Genomic DNA, 26247 nt, shown 5'->3' with positions numbered 1-26247 from the left:
CTCGAAAGGTTAAAATGATGACCAAATCACCTAACTTTTTGTGCAAGGGCTGACGCGAAATCTCCCCTTCTCCGGTCTTCCCAACATGCACATGTGGCTCCTGGGGGGGGTGGGTTTCTTGACTTTCTGCTGCATTATTTATGAGAGGTGTGACTATTTGCCGGATGGTTGAAATTTTTAAGAGAATTTTAGTTTTTAAAATTTTTATAAGAATTTTAATTTTTGAAATTTTTAAGAGAATTTTAGTTTTTAAAATTTTTATAAGAATTTTAATTTTTGAAATTTTTAAAAGAATTTTAGTTTTTAAAATTTCAGATTCAAACTATTTATTTCTATTAAAGAGTTATTATCCTGTTATATGTCTCACTATTAATAAAATAATAAAATAATGATGATTATTAATATTATTAAAAATTTATTATTTTTTTATTAGCAATAAGACACGTGACAGCATAATGGCTCTTAGATGAAAATAGATGGTTTGAATTTGAAATTTCAGAAACTAGAATTCTCCTACAAATTTAAGGGAATCCGGATCACTATTTGCCAACCAAATTTTGAGGGTGTGACACGTGGCATAATAAGAGAAATATTGGTCATAGCTTCCACAAAAATAAATGGCAGTTTAATAAAAAGAAAATGAAGAGATAGTACTTGGACTTTTATTTTAATTTTATATATGTAAGGTACTATACTTAAGGCTTGTTTGTCAAAGAGTTTTGAGGAGAGAAATGAAAAAAAGATTGATATGATATAAAAAATAATAATAATAATAATAATAATAATAATAATAAAATTATAAGAGAAGCGAAGAAAGTTGTTTATTAATATGAAGAAATGAAATTGACTTTTTGAAATCTTTGTCAAACATGCCCCATTTTTTTTTTTTAAGTATTTTGACTTGACATGAAAGTAAAATTAGTTTTGAGTGTTTTGTTAATGTTTTTATTTTGAAAATATAAAATAAAAGGAAGAAGAAAAAAAGCTTTTACTATAATGTTTTTTATAAATTTATGTTACATAATAAGTATCATGTGGCATAAAAAAGGAGTCATTTTTTTATCAAATTAAAAGTAGAAAAAAAAAATGTTGCTAAAGAAGGTATTTTGTTATAAAAAAGGTCATGAAAAATCTCTCCTTATTTTTTTTTTAATTAAATCTCATGTTCACAATGGGTCATACACTAAATGAAAGAAAAAATATTATTAAAAACTACAAACCATTCGTTGTAACCAAATCATAATAAATAAATAAATAAATTATAATATCCCTAGCATTGTTCTAATATGTAAATTCTTATTGAAAATGAAGGACTAAAATATGGACAAATTTTCCTTCTATTTTTAATAAATTTAAAAAAGAAAAATCGTCTAAAAAGAAAACTTTGTGGATAAAATATATAAAGGGCACGATGAAATTAAAGTTGCAAAGTAATTTATTTTCTTACCTATAAGTCAAACCTAATTTTTTTATGCATGTAAAGTCAACATATTGTTGCCATATCTAACATCCGATTAATTAAGCATTTATGCTAATAACTTTTATTCAACGTGTTGATATTAGATTTGATTGATGTCAACATTAGCCAATTTTGTTTTGTTTTCCTCCGCCGCGTGGACTGCGACCGATCGCTCTCAAGCTGAGTTGGTCTTGGACCAACATGACACACAAGTTCAACCACCACCTGACTGAGTCCTCCGACATCATGTGTTCGTGACTATTCAAAAGTTATTTTGGCTAACCGTAACGTAAATTTGAGTAAAAATATAGTTACATTCGACAAGTTAATTTAGTTTAAAAATTATTGAGTTGCTATCATACTTATCAAATGTTCTATATATATATACCCATTTTAAGTTATTACCCAATTGATAATTTTTTTGATATATAAAAACAAAAACAAAAAAAACTAAGGTGTGGAAATTTATTTTTTATTTTTTATTTTTTCTTAAAGAACAAAAATTAATTTTTTTTTCAAATTTATTGGAGTATTTATTGAGAAAAAAATTGGGGTCAATTTTTATCTTTTTATTAGCGTTTGAAGATATTGTTAATTTTTTGATAGTTTAAGGAACTTGTCGCAATTAAAAGTTTGAGGGACATTATCAATTGAGTGGTAATTTTGAGAGTACATGTGGACTTTTCTTTTCTTTTTCTTTTTTTCTTTTTTTTTTTAATTATTATTACTCCCGATAAGACAAAGAGTAAGATGTAGGTGCTTAAAAGAAAAGAAAAAGAAAAAAAAAAAAGAAAAAAAGAAAAAAAAGTGAAGCTTCATAAAGACTCTTTGCAGAATGTACACAGATTTTTTTTTTTTTTTTTTTTTTTTTAATGTACACAGCATTTTGAATCATAGAGATGCCTATCTAAAAGGAATAAAACTCAACTATCTTGAAAAGAAGTATATTTTTTTGGATAAAAACAAAAAAGAAAAGAAGAAGTAGGAAGTATATTTGATGGGCAACCGATCAAATATTTGGCTCTTGGAACATCTTATCATTTGTCCCCATGAATATATATTGTTGAGATGAGAACTAGAATTGTGCTTTGGATGTGCCCTTGTTTTCTCACATATTAACCCCACCCCACCCCCCCCCCCCCCCCCCAAAAAAAAAAGAGAGGCAAAAATAACAAGATATGGCAATATTTGAGATGACTCAAAAATTTAGTATTAAAGTTATTTAAACCTATTTATAATAAATTAGGAGCTTCAAAGGAGTTGCGGCTAAGTATTAAAGTAGTGATACAATAAATAATCACCGTAAGCCTACTCAATAGCCCCTACAAAAAAATAATCAAAAGGCTATAACTCCGATAAGCGACAAGAATTCAATGGATCATTCTCATTACACGCAACATTCTCTCGTCCCCCACTCTATTTATTCCCTTTTTTTTATCAAATAATATTTTATTTATTGACTTAAGCATCAAAAGCTTTGTTGGCGCTTCAAGACGGGCAATTTGTCGTAACTTTTTTCCTCACTTTACAAATAATTCGTCACTAGTGACTCTTGGCTAAAGTCTTCACTAAATAATGAAGCTTTTTCTCCTCCACTTATTTTAATACACTCAAAAGAGTTTGAGGTGTTGAGACTCTCCTCTGTATAGCACTTAAACATTTTCTCATTTTTTTAGTATAAGGATAAAGTATAAAGTATAATAAATAAATGTTTGAATTGTAGGCTTTTAACTTTGTTAGGCGTAAGCAGAAGGTTGATGGCAGTCCCCCACTACTGAGAATTTTTTGTCGATTACGAAAAAAAAAAAATTCAAACCCAATTTATTAAATTAATATAATTTTCTATAACTTAATTTTTTTAAAAAAAATTAAGTTATAGAAAATTATATTAATTAATAGATTAATCAGCTCATGTCACAATTTTTTATTTTTTATTTTTTATTTTTATAATGGGCATACTTAAAATAAAAGATTAAAAAAAAAAAAAAATCTCTTTTTCCATCCTTTAGTCATACGCCAGTGATAATTTTTTACTACAAACAAACATAGGGACGTCATGAAACTTTATAGGGTTAAAGGTGCAACTTGAACTAGGTGTCCTATTCTTTTAGTGCAGTCCATACCAGCATAAAATATATATTGGCAAACTTTTCTTTTTCCTTTGTTATTGTTTTCATCACCATTCCCCCCCCCCCCTCCCCAACTTTTTATATCATATAATTCACTTTTTATTACTATTTAAATAAAAAAAATTAATACAAACAAAATTTTTTACTTTTTTATACCAAACATTCTTACCCGTAAAAATACCCTATTAGAGCCAACTTAGTAAAATGTACAGATGACTTACGGTAAAGTAAGACGTTTTGAGGCAAATGGGTTTTATTGAGGATTTCTCATAATTCATACAGTGAATTAATGGGGATTTGGATCCAGAACTAGACACCTATAGAGTCGGTGAAATCTTAAAATAAGAATTTACGGTTAAATCAACACACATTCCAATAGTTTAAGTTGACAAGAAAATGTTGATTTAGTCATTTAATTAATATTATAATATTTTTCCCTTATGTATGGAGCCAAACATGAACGATTTAAATTAAATTAAGAGATAAATGACGGAGACCATACTTTGATATGTACATCAGGAGATAAGGATTTCCTACACTTTTTTTTTTCTTTTTCTTTTTTTTTTTTTAAAAAAATTTTTGTAGATTCTCAAATTATGTAATTTAGACCATTTTTAGGCATCAAAATACTTGAAAAATGCTACATACTGAAAATGTGACATGTTACAGAAGTAACCAAAAAGAATTTTCTTCCCATAAGGCTTTATCTTCACTTTTGTATAGACACTTATTCTTCATATAAAAGGGGGTAATTACCTTTTTTCTTCCATCAACTACAAGTATTGTCAATTTCTCCCCATGAATTAAAAAATATATATATTTTTTATTTGTTTAATTTTAAGGGTATTATATGTAATTTTTGTTTATAAAGTTAAGATATTTAGGTCATTTCAATTTTGTAATGAGTTTAACTGACAGAATGATGGTTTTGAGAAGAAAATTGTAGTATGATAGGGTCGGACAGTAAAGTTAGTAGTTCATGAGAAAAATTGACAATACGTAATAGTTGATGAAAAAAGAACGTAATTACTCCAAATAAAAAAGACAATTTTTTGCTCGAAGCTTTTTTACAACATAGAGAGTAAGGACGTGAGGCAAATATACCCATTTTTTAAGCATTTCAAAGCTTAAAAACAAACAAAATAACATAATTTAAAATTTTATCATCTCTTTAAAATTGTAAGAAACCTTAATCCTGCATCGGGATATCAAGATTTCAATGACGAGCCTGGCTGCTAAAAATGGCAAGTAAGTTAACTGGGTCTGACACATTATGTGAACCCTAGGAATTATTAGGTTGAAAAGTCTGCCAACATGCATTACACATGTTGGCTGGAGACTGGAGTTGTCCTAAACTTTGTCACTCTAGGATACTGCCCAAGATACTCCTTTGTCTATTTCTAGCCAAGGACATGGAACCATGTGAATTAAAGCAATGTAGTCTAGTCATTTATGACATACATATCTACTCTAGTAATTTGTTTTCTTCTTTTTATATAAGATTGCTCAATTGAGATTGAGAAATGAGAAATCCAAGGCCAAACACGTATTTTTAAATAAAATCGCAAATATTTTGTTTTGGCAATACATTTGAAAATATGACGGTTTAAAAACTTAAAAACAGGTAAAGAATGCGTTTTAAAAAGCGCACAATTTTGGAGATTAAAAACATTTTAACGAGCTTTTTAAAATTGGGCTTTCATTAATAAAACGTTTTAAAACTGTAAAACCAAACCGACGATTCAATCCCTATCCTCTAACATTACCCCCACAATATTTTGGCAGAATACAATTTGTCAAAAGGATCTTGTACGGACGTCCGGTTCATCAAAGACAAGATATGCTTTGTATTGTACCTCCTTGGCATCTTCCCTCTGACCACAATTGCAAGATTCAATGTTAAAACCTTTAGAGATTTTTTTTTTTTTTTTAAAGAAATGTTGTAATGTGATATAAAGAAATAAATTTGTTTTGGGTGTTTTAAATTATTTGTTAATATTTTTATTTTGAGAAAAAAAAAAAAAAAAAGGTTTTTACTTTGTGCTTTAGGTGACTTTATTCACTAGACATGATTTAGAAAAAAAAATGTTAATATTAATATCTCTTTAGAAAGATAACATAAGTACAAATTTATTCGCTTTGTGACCGCCTTCTAATCGTTTTCAGGAAGCATTCTCATTTCCTGTTGGATTCTTTTTGTTAAGTAAAAAAGAAAAAGAAAAAGAGGGAACAAGAATAATATTGTTGGCATCTCCAACAACATGACACAATGGATGACTTGGAAAACATCATAAGCAGTGTCAATTTGAGGAACATGACTTTGAGGAGAGAGGTCCAACATAAAGAACATGGGATATGAGGTTGAACACCAAATCTCCATCTAGAAATGGAATATAATCTTTTCTATTTTTATCTAATCAAAATTTTGTTTTGTTTTGTCGTATATAATTACGTACATGGTGTCACGTTACTTAAAATTTCAGATAACGTGACAACGTATTCACCACACCATTAAATCTGTCAAATCAAATTAAAATCATTTTCAAGGGTTTTCTAATTGGACCAACCTTTACTTATGCCAAATGAACAATGACATAAGATGTACGTAGAGCATCATGTGATGCTCATGAAAACCTTGCCAACCTAAATTTGTCGTTGCTCAATAGAATCTTTTAAGTTATCCAAGTTGTGCAGACACTTGACACTGCTCTTGGCCAAGATGCACTTGTATTCCAAGACAGATTGGGATGGATGCTTTCAGTCTTCAGAGGCTCCATAGAATCAAATTCTACTCAAAGATTCGTGGCCCCAAGAGTTAGAGTAAAAATGCTCTTATAATCCACCACATTTCTATTGCTACGATCCTAAGTATTTCACGTGATTTAAACGTAATTGATTGTACGTGTTTATAAGTTATTTGACACTTTTTCTTTGAAAGCAGATTTGTAAGGGTAAATTCTACCTGAAACTTGTATTATATAGTATTAGAATCACCACCATGTTGAGTATGAGATTAGATGAATTGTGATTTTGTAGTCGAGTCACAAAGGTGACGACCTATAAGTTGGATTAAAATATATTTGTACTATGCATGTGCATCGTATTAAGTCATTGAATAATGATAGAATAGACTACCGTAAAAGTTAGCTGTTGAGCATGGTGGTATATATGTTACGATCCTAAGTGTCTCACATAACTTAAGTGCAATCTTAACTATCTGTATATAAGCTCTCGGATACACTTCTCTTACAAGTCAGTTTTCAAATAAGAGTTTTACTTGAAGCTTATATCATGCATGCTCTTTACTAGATCTGCTAATATAGTGGCATGATCTTTGCTTCCTGAACTTACAGACAAGTCTTAATTATATATGAGTATCCATGTAGTTTTAATGTGAAGAACATAGCATATTTAAAAATATATATGAAAATCACATTGTTTAAGAATATACATCAATTTACTAGATATGCTATGTTCTTTCACATTAAAATTACATGGATAATCACATATTATTAGGACAGATGTCAATTTAAACGTAGCATATTTAAAAAGTGGGTGACTGACCACCCCCGAGCGCTTTTATGGGTGGCTGACCACTCACCCACTTTTTTTTTTTTTTTTTTTAATATGAATTGAAAATATATATATATATATATATATATATATATATATATATATATATATATATATATGGGGGGTTTTTAGTAATTTTGATTCAATTCTAGGTAGACCATGTGTGTTGTTACCAAACTAAAGAATTGGAATAATTATTCAATTCTAACATCTTTTATTTCCAGTAATACCTATTCCTTTTTCTAATAGAATACACATTTCGCAAACCAAACATGACCTAAACATATATTTCTAATCCCAAACATAGTCTAACTATTTAGAGCACCCAAATCAACCAAACTTTATCCGAATCAAAACTAATTAAATCTTTGACTCATGGTGATGTAAATGACAGAAGTGGAGACAGCAGCTCCAAGGAATATCTCCAGCAAAAAATTCATCTTCACTCAAGAATATTGATGAAATATTCTGAGCAAAGAATCGGATTTTCCTTCTTTTCAAAAAAACGTGCTTCTGTACCTTAGAAGTTGGGAGGACATTTACATCTTTGAATATTCTGAGCAAAGAATGGGATTTTTTTTTTTTAATATTTTTCTTAAAAAGAATTTTTCTTCCCATGTTCCTAGAATTTGATGTCACATAAAGAAATATTCCAAGTTAAATTGAACCCAAGTTAACTCGCCGCCTCAACAAAGACTCGTTATTAAATTATATATCACTTATTTCAAAAGTTTAAGTTAATAGAAATTGCAGGAATTCAAGCTGAGAATATAGCTCAAAGACTTAAATTAATAAAAAATGATTAATTGATTTATTTAATTTAAAATTCTAGCTAGCTCTCAAACTCAACATCGATAAATAATAAATAATATTAAAATAAATAATTTAACTATTTCTTGGTAGGTGAAAACCCAAACATTCTAGTGGGTGATTATAGCTTTTATCAAGATGAGGCTGGGTCTACATGATTTATAACATTTATTTTTTTTGTTTTTTTCTAATTGAATGAGGGAAAAGGACGATAGGGGAGGATCTTTCCCACGATCCTAATTATGCCTAATCTGAAACTGAAACTTATTTTTATTTTTTTGCTAATTATGCCTAATCTGAAACTTTGTTGGTGGTCTACTTTATGGTTTGTCCATCATGTCACTTGATATGATATTGAATTTCTCTCTCTATATGATAAGTATATTGGCTTAATTAGCAACGTAAAGTTTTAATTAGAAATTAGTTGGTGATTATTGGGTAATCCTTTTTATTATTATTATTATTATTACTGCATGAATATTCACTCCTTGAACACTCCCAAGAATCAGATTCTTCCAAGAAATCAAGCAGTACTTGAAGAGGAATGTTTTAGGTGGAAGGCTTATAGTACATCACCAGCCTTTCCACATTCTTCCATTACATAGCAGAAGTGCTTCTTAGAATATGAATACAGTTCCAAAGAGGTACTACGATTTTTCACGTGGCACGTACCTCATCAAGCATTAAAATGTATTATGTTTATAAATGGATGTGATAATCTACGTGATGCTTATCATGTTAACAAACTGACATGACAGTCTACGTGATACTTATCATGTTAACCACTAAAACGTGAGCTATCATGCGACACCTATTTTCATAAAATGTTAACTGTTACTTGAGTTTGTGAAATTAGCAGTTAATATTGGATCAAACATTTGACCATCTCATCTAAAAACTAACTGGTATCCAGTTAAGGAAGCCAAAATCTTTTATGGCATTCGGAATCGCACCCCGTAAAGCATGTTCTAAGAGCTGTTCAAATGAACGGAACGACATTGTCACACCGTCAGTATTACTTGATGAAATGGCAAGAATATAAGTGAATATATAGCAGCTCCATTGGAATATATTAAAATAAAAATTCCTCCTTACTCAAAATGAATATTCTCAAATGAAGAATAGGATTTTTGTTCCCCCTTGGCCTTCTCTACAAGATTCAGGAAAGGGCTCTTATTCCTCAGAAAGTTGGGGGGACATGCCAAAAGATATCTCAGTATTCAATTACACACTTCAATCACCTAACCTTTTGCCTTTTCTTTCTTTCTTTCTTTTTGTTGTTATCTGGGTCGTTTTCATGCACATTTCAATCACCTTTTTCCTCACAATTTCGAGTGTTTTGTGACTATTTTTGCGGCTTGAATTTTTTGTTAATATTAATTAAATAATTAAATTCATAATTTTCATCTAGTGCTTTTATTCCGATCTTGTAAACTCATGGATTTGGATCCTCTGAAATTTCTAAGAGAATTCTAGTTTTTGAAATTTCAAATCCAAGCCATTTCCTACTACGTATCTCACTACTAATAAAATAATTACTGGTTTGCTTTTCTTGGGTAGGCATGTGATTTCTGAATCCAATGCAAAGTTTTGCAGAATCAAGCCTATAATTACTGAAGTGGCACACCGTGGCCGTCCGATTGAATTGAGTTGGCCCAAGCTTTTAGCCCAAAGCAAACAGATATTGATCTTTATTTTTATTTTTGTTTTGGGTTTTAAATGTTAATATTCTCATAAAAATTCATTCTCGAAATAAAATCTCTATCAATGGTTTTGAAGATAAAATTCAAATTTAAAAGCTATAAAATATAGTAAGAACCATACAAGTTTGTGAGAATAATAGAATTATTCCGATAGGAATTCTCTTATTACATCAGACAACTACAACCATTGAAATGGGATATGCATTGCCTTATCATGCAACAGATGCCACGTTTAATGGGTCTTATCTTACCCTTGCTGGGACAGGTTTTCTCTCAACCGGCCGGAGCAGAAAAAATTTCTTCGATCTAATCTATTAAATTGACATTTGTTTTTAGAGCACGTGATTGTTTTAAGAATAGACGTCACATGTTCTACCGTAGGATCCCCTTGCAACATCTTTTATTTTTTGGGAGTGTTCGGTTAGATCTTACCTTAGCATATTAAATAACTATTTATTATAAAAGTTTATGCTAATTGAAAATAGTAAATCAAACATTTAATTAATACTTTAACAAGAAAAACTCAGCATATAGAATATTTAATTGAAATTGAGAGTAAGCTGTCAAGGGTTAGAACTAATCACAATCTTTATTTTGATACCATATTAAATCGCTATTTATTCTAAAAGTTTGGGATAATAGAAAAATGTGAATTTAATCATTTATTTAATTAATACTTTAACAAGCCAAATGATCATAGGTTGACACCAGATGAACTTCGGAATGCGATACTCTCCATTTCAAAGGAAATGGAGAGGAACCGGTAAGTGCAATATAGGAGGGCATAATGGTCTTTTCAATTTTATAAAGACCATTTTACCCTCTTGTTTTGCCTAACGGTTCCTCTCCATTCCTTTCCACTTCCTTTGAAATGGAGAGGATCCTTTTGGATGAACTTCTACAAACTTCCAAGCAGGGTTGAGGCTTCCTCTTGCAAAACCTTCCAAGCTGCAGTGACATGCCTCTCCTCTGTCAATGGAGCTCCTACAGCAAAACGTAGAATGTATTTGCCTGAAAGAACCTGCATCATATGGTCACAAGCAAGGAACTTAACTCATGCACTGACAATCATTACATGGAAGAAAAATAAGCAGAAAGTTAAAAAAAAAAAAAAAAAAAACCAATGAATATGAACATCAAAGGAAGAACAATCAGCTTACTGTGTGAGAAATGAAAATTTTCCCCATTGAGTTTACGACGTCTAATAGGTCATGGTTCAGTTTATTGCCGTGATCTTCATTGTTTTGAGACGACAGAAGGCGGAAACAAACTAATGAAAATATCCGAGGGGTAACAACCTGCACACATGAATTTGGTTGACAAATTCATAACAGTGTATGCAGAAATCACATAAGCCTATATAAAATGACATTGAACTTCTAAATTTCTAATGAGGAAAATATAACCAAACTCTGCTCCTATAATAACCCGATTGGGTGTTAATAATCTGGAGCAAAAGGATTTGAACCTTTGCATGCCGGTACCAAAATCTGATGCCTTATCACTTGGATATACTCCATATGGCCTTGTTTTGGACGTTAGAACGGGGAGAGAGGGAAGGGAGAAGCAGGGCTTGAAGAACGAGCCAAGCCATGCAAGTAAGCGGGGATATCGCAAGTAAGCAGCAAGGTTCTTATTGTCACAAAAAACCTCCCAGTGTGCTTATTATGGATTCTATGCAAAAAGATAATCCATCCATCCCACAGTAGATGAAAGTTACACATGGCACATATTTTCATGAACAAAGACTCTTTAAATTGGCTAAGAAATGTGGGATTAAATTTGAAAAGGCGTATATTCAAAGAAAAACTAAATGGATATATCTTTTATATCAGAATCTATTTTGGGACAATTGAAAAAGGAAAGCACATGATTTATGAACAAATAAGTTCATAAAGACTTCCATTACCTCAAATCTTGGGTCTTGAGCAACAAGCCCTTCAAAATGTTTTGCCAAGTTGATGTGGTTTCTTATGTAGCATTGCAGGTTTTCTATACCGTATAGTCGCAACACCATCCACAGTTTCAATGATCTGGAAGCCAGCATATAGAACAGTAAATACAAATATAACATGATTGGAACCATTAAGATGTTGTGTGTATGTGTGTGCACCCATGCGTGTGTTTAAATTATGAACTCCGAGAAAGAGATTGGACTAAAACTTATAGGCCAAATGAGGTTAGTCTTGGTTGGACTATTGCAATAATGATGAGTTAAAGGGCAGTTAAATTTGTTGTGCAAAAAATATAAATATCTTGAGCATATAATAAATGGAAAAATATGTTACACAGAAAATTGGATAAAAATTTCAGTAAAAACATTTTGTAGACTTTTTTTCCCTTATAGTTCTTCAACATATTAAAATCATTCAAGAGTAGTGAAGCAAAGAAATAAACAGTTAACCAGCCATCACTAACTAAATTATGCAAAGGTTAGATTATTATAAAGAAATATAGAAATAGTGCCTAACCAAAACATAGAAAATAAAAAATGGTTAAAGAGTTCCCTATAATGCCTTATATGCTATAAATAGGGTAGAGTATGCAAAAAACTTTTATTTCTCCCATTCTCAACCTTTCCATAAGAGGCCATTTCTAAGTGTTGTTCCCAGCAAAGCAGGGTAACAAGACTAACCTCTTAAATAATTGTTAAGATGAATAGCACATCAAGCAAAACAGAAATGTCTTTTCTGAGGCAAAATGTTCAAAGGCACACCTAAACCGACGTCCAAGAGGAATTTGCCAATCTTTGTAATCCACAACCATGTTTGCTTGAGAGGCCTGGAATATCAATTTGCAATATCAAATATAGAAGTTGTATAGCACAACAAACTCAAGATACTGAAATATTACAGTAACATTTAATCTCAAACACTGGCAATCTACCATCTAAAAGTGGCAATTGCTTACTCAAAGACCATATTCATTCAAAAACTAAAAAATGTGGTCTTCTTTCTGTTCACAAGAGTTGCACAAGAAAATATCAAGACCATGTAAGAAAAAACTTACTTTATTCTTCAGAAACTCTGGATTTGTAGACAGGGACTGAACCAAGGCATTTCTATCCTGTTGTCATGAAATTGACACAATCTATCATTATATATGAGAAAATATCAGATCAAAAAGAAGAAAAAATTAAATTAAATTTGATAGCATATGACATCTTTATAACAAAATTCATGAGACTAGCACCAATCTAATTAGCAAAAGAGTTTAAAACCATTAGTTGACCAACTATAAATCAGCAAAAATATATTATGATAGGATTGTCCAAGTAACTAGGAGGTAAATCATTGTAAATCGATATAGCACTTTTTCTTATAGTCATGTTGAATTACCATATTATTAAAACAAATGTTATGCTATATCTTATGACTTTTTTTTTGGGAAAGGTAATTGGTTTGAGTGACAATACAATGGCTATAGTGAACAGCACAGATGACTTCTAAAGTCTTCCAGCGATCTCCCAAGGTAGTTGTACAGAGTACTTTCTACAAAAACCTATAAGAGAAAGATGAAACATTTTTACCCTAAAAAGGACTGTGGTAGCTGGCCAATAGAGAAGAACTACAGAAATACCTTTCGTGTATAGAGAATGCACACCCATTTCAACTGTGTCTGGGTTTTAGCATGCAAACACGTGTGTGTGAGAGAGAGGGAGCAAAATATTCAGGATATATCACTCAAAAACTACAGAAAGCAATTTACCAAATGCAAATGTACATTCACGAAATACATTCACATATACATATAGCGATAGCATAATGAACACAACAGAGAAATGAAGCATGGACTTCAGCTTTTAATGGAAACATGCGGACAAATATATGATGGCATACCTTAACCCAAAGCGCAGAACAATCAAAATTTGTTAGAAACCATTTATGTGCGTTCATATTAAAGGAGTCAGCTTCTTCAACACCATCAATATGGTGGCGGTACTCTGGACATATACAGGCACTTCCAGCATAAGCAGCATCCACGTGAAACCACATTCCATTACTCTGTGTCAAGAGGACATGCATTGAAAGCATTGTTAGATTGTCTAAATCTTCAATGTGTGTTAAATACATTTGCCATAAAATAAAGCATAACTAAGAGGCACTCTTCAGACTCTTTACACAAGTAAGAGTGAAACACAATTTCCTCCACAAGGTGTTAAAAATTGAAAAGACTCCATTTGGTTTGTTTTTCAAAAGAGAACATAAATAATATGTTCCTTGTATTCACAAACTTTGAAAGAAAATTTTAGTCAGGCAGAGTGGAAAATTTTAGTTCTTTCTTTTATTTACTTTTCTGATTTGTGAGAAGAATGGCAAACAGTTGAGAAAGAAAATTTTTCTCCCCTTTCTTTTCTTCAAAGGATAAAATGTTGGTGTATATATAAACAAGACAAAAATATTTCTCTAGTTTTAAATACTTTTAAATGATGCAATTATGACAAAACATTTCTAACTCTACTAATTTTAGGAAAACTTGATTAATTCTAGAGCATAAGAGGACGAAAACAAGCTTGCTATGCACGCTGTCATCAAAAGACAAATCATATATTTTTCGGTGGTTCTTCATTTGCACATAGATAGTTTTCCCTTTAAATCTAGTCCATGCCAAAATATCAGTATAGTCCATGCATTACACCATTGAGCCGTGCATTCTTATTCCCATATCCTGGTAATTATCTGTAGCAGCAAGGTAACCTCAATGCTTAAGTCTTAAAAAAAATGAACTAGTCAACAGCTGCAATGTTTGAAATAAATTCTACACTCGGTCCTACTTTAGATGCACATTGCAATTCTAACAAATGGTTCAAAGCAACTTAGCAACTCAATAAACCCACAGTGGGTCAATGGCACTAAACCCCTACAGCTATCCATTAAAAGTTCCAGTATGTGAATCTAAAAATATGATTTTCATAATACAACAAGTTATAATGCATTAACTACGCTTTCGTACCTCATGAAAACCAAATCTGGAACTGATTATTCCTAAATAATATCCAGATTAAGTTATGTTATAATCTTAATTACTGTAAAAATTGAGACTAATAGTAACTGGTACCAAACAAATCATCCTCCATTTGGAATTTGAATCACTTTACTTGGCCATGATAGCTTTCCATCAACAAAGTAAGCCACAAGGGGCTTAAATGACCTAATAGGTAAATCATGTACTTGGCATTTGAAGAGTCTGTTGACAATTTTTTGATTCATTGCCATTTTGAAAAGTCTTCTTGTTAGATGTCAGTTTGGGTACAGAAAGGAAGTTGATGTGGAAGGTGTCCCTCTGTGCCTCTTTATGAAGGCTTTGGAATTTAAGGAACACCAAAGCACAGGAAGACAAGGAATATCAAGTTTCTGACTACATTTCTTGGCCTATTTTGAAGGTATTTCTATGTGATTTTTTTATATAATCCTTTTTGTCAATTAGACTGGTAGCTTTGTAGTTAGGCTTAGTCTTGGAGTAGTCATCTCATGCCCCCTCCCTTTGCTTTTGTAAATAACTTTATTTATGGAAGAGGGTAACAACACTCAAATTATCACAATAGATCTATATAAGAAACTGATATAATGAGCAAAGCATCTCTCTTAGTTGGTTGTCTCATCAGTGCAGTAAAATGTGTTACCTTAGCAATCTTTGCAAGCAAAAGCAAAGGATCAACAGCTGTTGATGAAGTAGTACCAACCTGCAAGTATAAATGCAAACCTTCTTTAGTTAATTGAAGTTCTAACATTGCATTATTTGAGGTAAAAGGAACCTATTCGTCTCCTGCCCTCTCCTTCCCAAAAGGATATAGAAAAAGATTCCAAGGATACAATGTTCCTCATATCCACAGAAAATAACATGAACAACAGTTCTTTTCTTGAATACAGGTGGTACATTATTTCCTAGTCTGAAAGGAAAAAAGAAAATAAAAAGCCTATCAAAGAGTGTGTTAGCCTCCAACCAAGATATGTAGATCAGTTGAGTAGCAGATCATTACTAAATTTAAGTACTAGATCATATAATTTCTATAAGTCAACCAATCATCATGACAAAAACTATTTTCTTTTCTTTTATGTCCAAACCTCTAAAAAATTGTCTAAGCTAACACATAACCTGATATTAGTATGCAACTGAAATTTGTGACAAAAATGAAGCCATGGATATTGTCAGAAGGAATCACGCAAATTATTATATCAATGACAGCTTAGATCTGAACAAGAATAAAGGAAACACTGCTTAATGGAATAATGATTTAAATCATGTTGATGGCACCAAAAGGAGAGAGGGTGCTCAAAAGTTGGTGTTAAGAAAACATACAGTATTCTTAACAATGAGTAACTCAAGCAGAGCATTGAAAAAAAATGATGATAAAAACAGCAGGAAACAAACTAACACCAAAAGTCTTCTGTTTCTTACAGTAGCACATAAGAAAAAGGGGATTAAACCATTGGAAATGTCATGTGCAATCGCTTCACCGAGTACATCAGGTGAGAGGGCATAGTTAATAGAAGAATCTGTTTTCAGCAACCTGCAATTTTCTGGGTGGATTCCTCCTATCTGTCATTAAACAATAAGCATTATAATCATAAATAATGAATGACATTGTTAAAATAAACATAAATTCAAAACCCTAGCCAAGCAACATAAGAGAAAATTATTAATATAGAATACACCCATCATAGTTGCAACTCAAAAGTTATGTCTTCACAATGTCTCAAGGCTTATGCCTCAAGCACCTGTGGAAAACGACGATATAGGACAACATTGTCTTTGTTTCTGCCATGTGCTTAAGGCAATCATACAGCATAAAGAGCACTTTAATTTGGCAAATAAAAACACCATAGAAAGTTGTCCTTCTGTTGATAATATTATCAAGAAACTTTTCTCTACCATTCTTTTATTTCCTTTTGGTCTGACTATCTATAATTATTCAGTCACAAAACAAGTACAATTTTCTTTCATATCTATTTTACTTAATTTGTCTGAATCCAATAAAGGAGAAGATGGAGAGGATGGGAGCACATTCAGAAAGAAGGGGATCTGCTCAGCAGCGAACAAGCAATGAAGCGCCGATACACAGGGAGGATCCAAAGTGATGCGACAACAGAATTTGGCAGCAAAACCTGGGGGTGGGAGAGAGAGAAAGTGAGGGGGACAATGGTTGTTGCCATGTGTCCATTGCCAAATGCCTTGAAATACTAGCTACAGCCATCTATTTTGTTAGTATTGGCACCAAGTATCTGAAGAGCTTAAAGAAAATTGTACGATAATGAAAAGAGGAGAAAACACGCATTCTGTGGATGCACAGGAGGATAGCTAAACTACCCCTCTCAGCCAAAAAGACAAAAGGACAAAAGGAAAATGGGGTGACAGCTGATGATGATGCATGATCTTTATATAAATGAATTACACCTAGTAATGGATGCATCCATTACAAGTCATACAACATAAACATGGTTATATACCATCCAACAAATTTTATCATTATGTTTATGTTACAGGTTATAGCTTATGAATTCATGAATCATGCAAGTGTCTGGAAGCATCATCTGAATCTGCAAAAAAGAAGTTAAAAGAAAATGGATCATTTAGATACTTCTGCACATTTATAAAGCTACCTGGCAGGCTTTTTGTAGTGCAGAATGCGTTTGATCAGATGCATAAACCACAAGCTTCTCAAGGGCATTTTTGCCAACCCTCCGTAAAATCTTGTCACGAGCAGCCAATAGCACAACTAAAACAGCTTCACTTGCTGTGCCCTGTATCACTCCACCACCTTCGCCTACAACAAGATTCGCAATATTGTTTTGTTCACTTGGAACGATCCAATTTCATAAAATCAAAAACCCTTGAACGCCTAAGTTTGAGGATTACTTTAAACTTCCAAAGGCAGTCTAAATTCAATCTTAAAATAGAGCTAACCTCAATCCAACCCATTAAAATATTAGTCTAGCATATCTCTTCTCATTGATGTAAAAACATATCTTGACTTCTAATCACTAAAAAAAGAAAATAAAAGAAAAAAGTCATATATTCTGCAAAGTCAAATATCCTTTAATTTGGTTTACTCACTTAAGCTTGGTGTATATTCCTAATTCTGAGATTCATCTTCTACCGAAGCATTCAATTACCCGAGTTGCTCGGATGACCAATATACTACCCTTTCAGCAATCTTCATAATTCTAGTTTTGATAAAACACATTATTTCTCTCCACTCCAATACTTCCAATTATTCAATCTATAATGCATTTTTTTCCAAAGGAAATAAATTTCAAGTTCTCTGTCAATATTGGGAGACCTCACTGTTTCCTATTTGTCTATATCAAGCAAAATAGATACAGAACTCTGACTTGAGAAATCAAGAAGAAGAAGAAGAAGCGGGTACCTGCTGAAAGGAAATCATCCGGCAGTTTGAGCAATTTAGCAAGCCAATCCAGAACAGTCATTTCAAGCTCTGTTGCTGCAGGAGAAGTTATCCAACTGAAACCCACAATGTTAAGACCAGCACTGAGCATTTCTCCTAAGAATCCGGCGATGCTGCTATTAGAGGGATAATAGGCAAAGAAGTTTGGGCTTTGCCAATGGGTTACCCCAGGTAATATCTTTGCCCGAACGTCTACAATCACAGACAAGATTTTTCCATGGAAAATGTTTTTATCAAATTGAAGGGGGTGGGGGTTACAATTAGACAATTTAGCAAGACCTACATTGTATTCAACCCAACAAATAAGAATAATAAGCAACATACATATCATGCTAGAAGTTTCCTTTTAAATTGCTTTCCTATTAATTATGAAGTAACTAAAAAGAAAAGGTAGTTAAGAAACTTCACCATTAAATATATCTTCCAATGACTCAGGGTGATTAGGTGCAGAATCTGGTAAGATTCCACGAAGATAACCGGGCTGCATAGAAACACTGTATTCTTAATACCAAAGGAAGAAGTTCTATTAAATAGAAAATAAAATTAGACCACAAAATATAAAAGACTCAGCTAATATAACTGAACCATAAATTCCTCCCATAAATAAAATTTTAATGAATTGCACAACTATTTGCAAAATTATTGCTCATTAGTATTGTTATTATTGTCAAGTTACACACAACCTTGCCCCCACCCCCCCCTTCAAATTATTGAGGGAATAGGAAGTTCCATTTGAATAACAGTTCATTGGCAGCTCAACTCCCTTCTCACTCCCATACAATTGGACTGACGTGGCAGTGTCTAGCCCTTAGATTTTTTTTCTCTTTTAATATAGGCTGATCCAAGGGCTTATAAGCACTGCCACATCCGCCCAGTTATATGGGAATAGGATGAGAGTTGAGTATGTAACATGTAATATTACCCTTTCCAATACTCTCACGCAGAGAAAGAGAGATATTATGCCTTTCAAAGACGTGGGTCTTCTACATTGAAATCACTGATTATAATAAACTCATACCCTTATGTACGTAAAGAAAGAATCTGAGAGAGAGAGAGAGACTGTAAAGACCTCAACTTGGCTGAGAACTGGAAAATTCTCAATACTTTTGTAGTAATCAGCAATAAAATCCACCATCTTGTGTGCATGCTCTCTGAGTTGCTCAGCATCCATTGGCCTCAACCCACCATCCCTGTGCTCATCCCACATTGCAAAAAGCAACACCCATGAACCAAAATGACCAGATAAACATACTCAAACAAAGAAACCAACATCACAAAATAAAACCTTCAAACGAAAAGCAAGTAGACCAACAAACATAACCCAGAAACAACTAGAAACACCTGTTTACTTACATTGTTTTTGGTGGGTAAACGACTTAGAGTTTTGGGAAACGATCAGACCCCTCTAGGCCTCTACAGTTGGTAACTGAGGGGGAGGGGGAGATAGGCAGATGTGTCATGTGTGGACGTGGATCACACCCAAACGACAAATCTGCAGGCGGGAGTCGTCCACGCCATTAGTCTAATTTTGATATTAAATACTAAATAGTTTCGTTTAAAACAGTTCAAAGGAAATATTTTTGAAACCCATTTAAAATAATATCAAGTATTTATAAATATTTAAAACATACAATAAATTCTTAAAGTCATTAATAGTAATTTACTAATTTAGACAAATCTGATATTTCCTATACATTAATTTGGAGGAAATTTCTGTGTATATATATATATATATATATATATATAAACATTACTTTGGCTATCAAATAGTCACCTCCATGTATAAAATAAAATAAAAATAAATTAAAAAAAAGGGTTTTTTTGTTTTTTGTTTTTTTTTTAATCTAAAAATTTAATGACATGTGACGTCAAATTTATGTTACATTAATATTATATAAAATAATAAAAACATATATAAAATAGTTATAAGATTATTATAAAATAAAAAATAAACAAATCATGACATGATACTTTGTGTAGAGATTATCATAGTTCACTTGTGGGAACAATTAAATCATATAAAATGTTTCTTTTAAAAATTTATGTGGTAGAATACTTAATTTTTACCATATAAATTAAAAATGTGGTAGAATACGTTAGAAACCAGCTCTTGATTTTTATTTTTATTTTGGCACTATTTCACTTAGTTGGCAACCGGCTCTTGATTTTATTTTATTTTTAATTTTTTTTAACAAGGACTAATTAAAATTATCACATTAGTACAGTGGAATACTGGTCGAATAAAAGTGCCACTTCTAATCTTGTTCATGCAATGAGGACGTAAGCTTAACCATAAACAAATCTCGTAAATTCATGAGGAGGAAATTGGTCGCAATCTCCCATCTAGATTAGGATTGACATCCACAATAATTATTTGTCCAAATTTTTGTATTGCTAGCAATTCGAATAAGTAATATGAGATTCACCTGCTCAAATAAATTTTAGATTGTTCAATCACTTAGTTGAATAAGTAACACCCATATGAATTTTCTCATATTAATTGTACGAATTGTTAAATAATTGCCATTAATTATCCTCTGTGTTCCAGCCTGCTTCTGATTATTACTAGAGATTTTCCACAATTTTTTTATTTTGTGAGTGAGATTTTCCACAATTGTTTGCCCAATTGGAGGAGTTGGCGGTTGAAGGAGATTCTCATTGCAGGGGCTCGGCCCATAACCCATACGTCCATAGTCCAAAGCGGAATTTAGTCAGGCGGACTGGAGCAGCCCGGCCCATGACCCATCCTCTCTCTTCCACCACAGCCAAGTCTCCATGGCGGTAGAACAAGGACTCAGAAGAAGAAGAAGAAGAAGAAGAAGCGTAGCTGAGAAGCGAAGATGGAGGACGAGGCGGAGATGTACGATGGGATCAGAGCCCAGTTCCCTCTCTCATTCGGCAAGCAATCGAAGCCCCAAACCTCTCTTGAAGTCATTCACAGCGCCACTCGTCGCACCACCGCCACGAACCTTCCAGAAAACCCAAAACCCTCGTCCTCCATCGCCAACAAACCCACCGCCGACATCCCTTCTCTCTCCTCCTCCTCCCGAACCTGGCTCACCTCTCTCCGGCATCTGAAGCCCCCACTCCCTAAACCTAATTCTTCTGCCAACGGTGGGCCCGAGACCGATGAAGCTGAGTTGATTGGTCCACCTCGCCCGCCTCCGGCGGCCCAATTAGGCTCCGACGATGAGGAGGAAGTGATTGTTGGGCCTCCGAGGCCGCCGGCGGGCCAGCTGGACTCTGAGGACGAGGAGGAAGAGATGATTGGACCGCCAAGGCCGCCACCTGGGCCGAATGTGGACGAGTCTGGTTCGGACGATGACGATGACGAGGAAGAGGAGGAGGAGAATCAGTACCGGATTCCGCTGAGTAATGAGATTGTGCTCAAGGGGCACACCAAGGTATTGCTTTTCACCTCCCAATTCCTAGTTTCATGTTTCGATGACTCGCCCTTGTCGAAGTTACAATGAGTAGATTATGTTGAAATGGAAAATGAAATGAAGCTGTTTATGAAGCGTAACGCTATGAATTGGTGTTGAAAAAAAAATCCCGTTTCCAAATAACACATTTTGAAATTGCTGTTTTTTAAAATCACAATCCACATATCCAAACGGACCCTATGAATAGAGAGAAAAGAAAAAGGAGCAAATTAGAAGTTATAGCTTTGCATAAACTTTCAACAAAGTGATAAGCTACTGGTATATATAGTCTAAAGGCGAATTAAGTTGCAATTATGAAATGTTAACATTTAGATATTATGTGATTGTTGTTTTTGAGGAAGAAGCACACAATAGGGGTTATCTTTTAATATGGCTGAGTTTCAGATAAAATTTTGTTTGTGGCCGAGGGAGATAGCTTAGGCTATGTTTTTGCGAGAGCTCAAAGAATGAAATGTCTTTTAAATGTTCGGAGAACATAACTTATTGAAAGGCTATTGGACTTGAGGAAAAAACTTGAAACAAACTGAAGTTGTTCAAAGTTCAATGCTTTTAGATGATTTTGCTTGCATATGAAGCCGTGAGATGTAGTTAGCTTGGCATATAGCCGAAGAGAATGGAAGTTTGTGGCTGCAGAGAGCTTGTACTTTGTGAGAAAATATATTATAAATCTAGATTTTGTATGCACAGAATGTAATCTTAATAAGTTGATGTATCCTCATATCATTCCAAGAGAATCATACAAAATATAGTGTTCGGTAAAGATATAGTGCCTGGAAGTAAATTTCATGCAGAAATAAATAATTTACTTATAAAAATGATGATTCAAAACTAGTCAAATGGAGAAAAACAACTCCTTTGAAAAGATATTATCTTGATTTGCAGTGTGCATCTTTCAATTTAGGCTGATGGCTCATATTGAGAACTTGTTCATGGTGATCTTTTGACAGGTTGTTTCAGCTCTTGCTGTTGATCCCTCTGGGTCTAGAGTTCTTTCCGGTAGTTATGACTATACAGTACGTATGTATGACTTTCAAGGGATGAATTCTCGTTTGGGATCATTTAGACAGCTGGAACCATCTGAAGGTCATCAAGTTCGTACTATTAGCTGGAGTCCAACAGCAGACCGTTTCTTGTGTGTGACTGGCTCAGCTCAAGCTAAGGTACTAGATACATCTTTTTTTTTTTGTGTCATTTGCCTAATGTTATAGAATATAAGGACACAACTCATGCCCATCTTCCTTGTCTTTCAGATTTATGACCGTGATGGACTTACTCTAGGTGAATTTATTAAGGGGGATATGTATATCCGTGATCTGAAGAACACCAAGGGCCACATATCTGGATTGACTTGCGGAGAGTGGCACCCTAAAAATAAGGAGACAATTTTAACATCGTCAGAGGATGGATCACTGCGTATATGGGATGTAAATGACTTCAAAAGTCAGAAGCAGGTTTGTCGTATTTTGTGACCTTAATAGGCTAAAACTGCAACTTGCCAAATGTGCTGGTGGAATTATGTGATGCATTCGTCATTGATCTCAACCTAAAAAGAAAATTGGCTAGGACTTGCTTGATCTCTCTCTCTCTCATTTACTTGAAATGTTTTTGAGAAACATCTGGCCTTTAATTTCTCTTTCTCGTTAAAAGTGTTTTTTCTTGAATGCTTCTTATATACTAGGGTTACACCCCTCTGCTTTTTTAATGAAATGCATTACTTGTCGAAAAAAAAAATCTGTCCTTTAATGATAATCACGTGTTGCACATTGGCAAGGTTGATTACCTTTAAATGAAATGCCTCCGTCAACCCCACTATATGTATCGAGTAAACTCAATGCTTCAATCATTCAATGGATAGGTCATAAAACCAAAGCTTGCGAGACCTGGAAGGGTTCCAGTCACCACGTGCACTTGGGATCGTGAAGGGAAATGCATTGCTGGTGGCATAGCAGATGGTTCTATACAGGTACTTGCAGTTGTTGTCCTGATATCTCTGTGCCTATTGATTGCAATAGGGGAGAAAATCTCTTGGCTCCTTGATGTTCGCATATGCTAACTGATCTTTTTTGTGTGGCTCTTGGACATAATGAACTTTGCATCAGCTTTTTCTCACATTGGTGCTTTTTGTTGTTTTTAACAGATATGGAACCTTAAGCCTGGATGGGGAAGCAGGCCAGACATATATGTTGAAAAAAGTCATTCAGAGGAAATTACTAGTCTTAAGTTCTCTAGCGATGGACGAATTTTATTGTCAAGAAGCTCTGATGATTCACTAAAGGTGATAATAAATGTGTTCAGAGGCCATTGTTGTTCAGTTTACATTGAATATGTACCTAATCTTCATTTGTCTAGCTTGTTTTTTCCTTGTAATTTATGAAATATGCATGTCAGGTTTGGGATTTGCGCCAAATGAAAGAGCCGCTCAAGGTGTTTGTAGATCTTCCAAACCACTATGCCCAAACTAATATAGCTTTCAGTCCAGATGAACAACTATTCTTAACTGGAACATCTGTTGAAAGGGAGAGCACAACCGGAGGTTTGCTATGCTTTTTTGATCGAGCCAAGCTTGAACTTGTTTCAAGAGTTGGGATATCCCCTACTTGTAGTGTTGTGCAGTGTGCTTGGCACCCAAAGCTCAATCAGGTAAACATCATATAACATGCTTTTTAGTCCGAAAATCATTATATAATCATCTTTGTTCTTACATGCAGTACAACAGCATGATAATGGATCATACTCATATGTGTCTCACAAATTTTACAACACTTCTGAGTGAGAAAACATACTTATTTCATGCATGCTTTTCTTTGTTTCTGCAGATCTTTGCAACATCTGGGGACAAAAGCCAAGGAGGCACTCACATATTATATGATCCAACCCTCAGCGAGAGAGGGGCTCTTGTCTGTGTTGCACGTGCTCCAAGGAAAAAATCTGTTGATGATTTTGAGGCAAAACCTGTGGTTCACAACCCTCATGCTCTACCTTTATTTAGAGATCAGCCAAGTCGAAAGCGTCAACGGGAGAAAGAATTGAAGGATCCTAGGAAGTCCCACAAGCCTGAACTCCCCATGACAGGACCAGGTTTTGGTGGAAGAGTTGGTACAAGTGCAGGCAGCTTATTGACCCAATATCTTCTTAAGGTATTGTGTTAGCCCTCTAGAACGCTCCTTTTCTTGTCCCTTTTTTTTTCATCCTTGATGTTTCCATACTTTAAAAACGAACTAGTGGAGAGACTTATTTGATTTCAATTGCAGCAAGGTGGTATGATCAAGGAGACATGGATGGATGAAGATCCAAGAGAAGCTATACTAAAGTTTGCTGATGCTGCAGCAAAAGATCCGAAGTACATTGCTCCAGCATATGCAGAAACCCAACCTGAACCCGTCTTCGCAAAATCAGACTCTGAGGATGAAGAGAAATGATCTGATTCTGGCTCATGATAGCTGCCATTAGGAGGGGAAAGCTGCTGCTTAAATAGAACAAAGAAAATTAAGGCCAGTTGAAGTGGAAAATGTAAGTCCCTTAGGCTTTAGCCATATACTTTTTCCAACCTTCCAACCTCCCCACCCTCTTCCCCTTCTTTGAAATGTTGTCGCAGCCATAGAAGGAGTTTGAAATTGGCTCACATGGAACTGAGCTGTGTCCCTACCCTTCGACCTTGATGGCTCCGTATGAATATGACAGGATTACCCGTATAAAACTTGACTTCGATAGTGTCTGATCAAATTAGAATAACAATTTTGCTATAGCTTTCTCGAAGAAACAAGATAATATTGTAGCCTTGTTGTACAAGTATTTGTATAGTAAGTACCCTAATTTTATTTTCTTGTGGTGCGTGTCTATGCTCGATATTTAAACTTTCTCAACTACCTAATAGAGGGTTACACTGTACAATCGTAAAAGGACAAACTTTTCTTCCAAACTGAGTTGGAGGAAGTTAGAAAACTCTACCGGTCGTAAAATGTTGAGGGCAACAGTTGAAATAGTAAAATGATTTGCCTTTGGCTAATTTTACCCGATTTGGATTGGTATCTGGTAGATTATCTGGCATCTAGTGGTCAGTCCTAAGATCCAATCAACTTCTATTTTGTTTAATGATGCTGAAAGAAACACAATTAGATGATATTTTCTCTTCAGAAAATAAGGAAGAAGAAAACAAAATGATTTGAAAAGAACGAAGTTACTCTTAAAGGGATAAGCCAATTGAAATTTTTGGCGGCTGCTGTAGGCAATATCGGTGAATAAGTTCTTGTAAATAAGTAAGTTACAGGATGAATCTGAAACCACTTGATGAGAAGGATTTTTTGGTGAGTGATGAGTGTTTTTGGGTAGATTCTACACTTGAGAAAATGTAGAATTAAGCAATTCTTTTGTCAAAATATTCCTATAAGAATGTGTGAAAAGTGTTTGAAAGTATTTTGTGTTTAAGTTGTCTTTGCGCACGCCATTCCAGTTCTTGCAGCTTAGGCGTGGAGGTTGGAAATTTGGCAAGTAGCAAATTTAAAGCTTCTTAAAATTGTGCTCCTAAAACACAACATTGAAAGCAACTCCCAATGGATTTATATTTGAAAGAAGCTTTCAGAGTTTCAGCTCTTTTAAAATCTAGAAACCCATAAACAACTTCGAAAGTACCTCCAGTATTAGCAATTGATCTATTATGAAATTCACTTCTTATGCAATGCAATGAGAGCTCTAAATTGGCATCAAGACAGTGCCCTACTCAATG

At 33.7% G+C, this 26247-nt stretch overlaps 2 protein-coding genes across 4 annotated transcripts; one reads left to right on the top strand and one right to left on the bottom strand.

The window, feature by feature from the left end:
* Nucleotides 1–10192: 10192 nt before the first annotated feature.
* Nucleotides 10193–19569, bottom strand: AAS (Pyridoxal phosphate (PLP)-dependent transferases superfamily protein). Of its 3 annotated transcripts, XM_059577317.2 has the most exons (13): nucleotides 19435–19569; nucleotides 19151–19271; nucleotides 18490–18562; nucleotides 18043–18273; nucleotides 17276–17439; nucleotides 16074–16214; nucleotides 15298–15357; nucleotides 13514–13678; nucleotides 12684–12740; nucleotides 12391–12455; nucleotides 11584–11707; nucleotides 10835–10972; nucleotides 10193–10695 (listed from the first exon to the last, which is right to left on the bottom strand). In XM_059577317.2, coding segments are annotated over exons 1-13 (1464 nt in total). In that variant the 5' UTR covers nucleotides 19437–19569; the 3' UTR covers nucleotides 10193–10572. The 3 variants fall into 3 exon arrangements, with proteins under 3 accessions (XP_059433300.1, XP_059433299.1, XP_088367802.1); XM_059577316.2 differs by lacking the exon at nucleotides 19435–19569 and having other exon boundaries at nucleotides 19151–19303; XM_088511676.1 differs by lacking the exons at nucleotides 10835–10972; nucleotides 19435–19569 and having other exon boundaries at nucleotides 19151–19303.
* Nucleotides 19570–20866: 1297 nt separating this feature from the next.
* On the top strand, nucleotides 20867–25348 carry LOC132166438 (Transducin/WD40 repeat-like superfamily protein). Its single transcript, XM_059577254.2, has 8 exons — nucleotides 20867–21485; nucleotides 22472–22684; nucleotides 22775–22975; nucleotides 23380–23487; nucleotides 23662–23799; nucleotides 23913–24164; nucleotides 24341–24661; nucleotides 24776–25348. The coding sequence occupies exons 1-8, from the start codon at nucleotides 20922–20924 to the stop codon at nucleotides 24941–24943; spliced, it is 1965 nt and encodes a 654-aa protein (XP_059433237.1). The 5' UTR covers nucleotides 20867–20921; the 3' UTR covers nucleotides 24944–25348.
* Nucleotides 25349–26247: the final 899 nt, after the last annotated feature.

The sequence above is a fragment of the Corylus avellana genome, chromosome 11, assembly GCF_965113065.1.
Source record: "Corylus avellana chromosome 11, dhCorAvel1.hap1.2, whole genome shotgun sequence".
In the NCBI taxonomy this organism is placed as follows: Eukaryota; Viridiplantae; Streptophyta; class Magnoliopsida; order Fagales; family Betulaceae; genus Corylus; species Corylus avellana.
The sequence above is the reverse complement of the archived record's forward strand: the minus strand, read 5'-3'. Positions and strand labels throughout refer to the sequence as shown.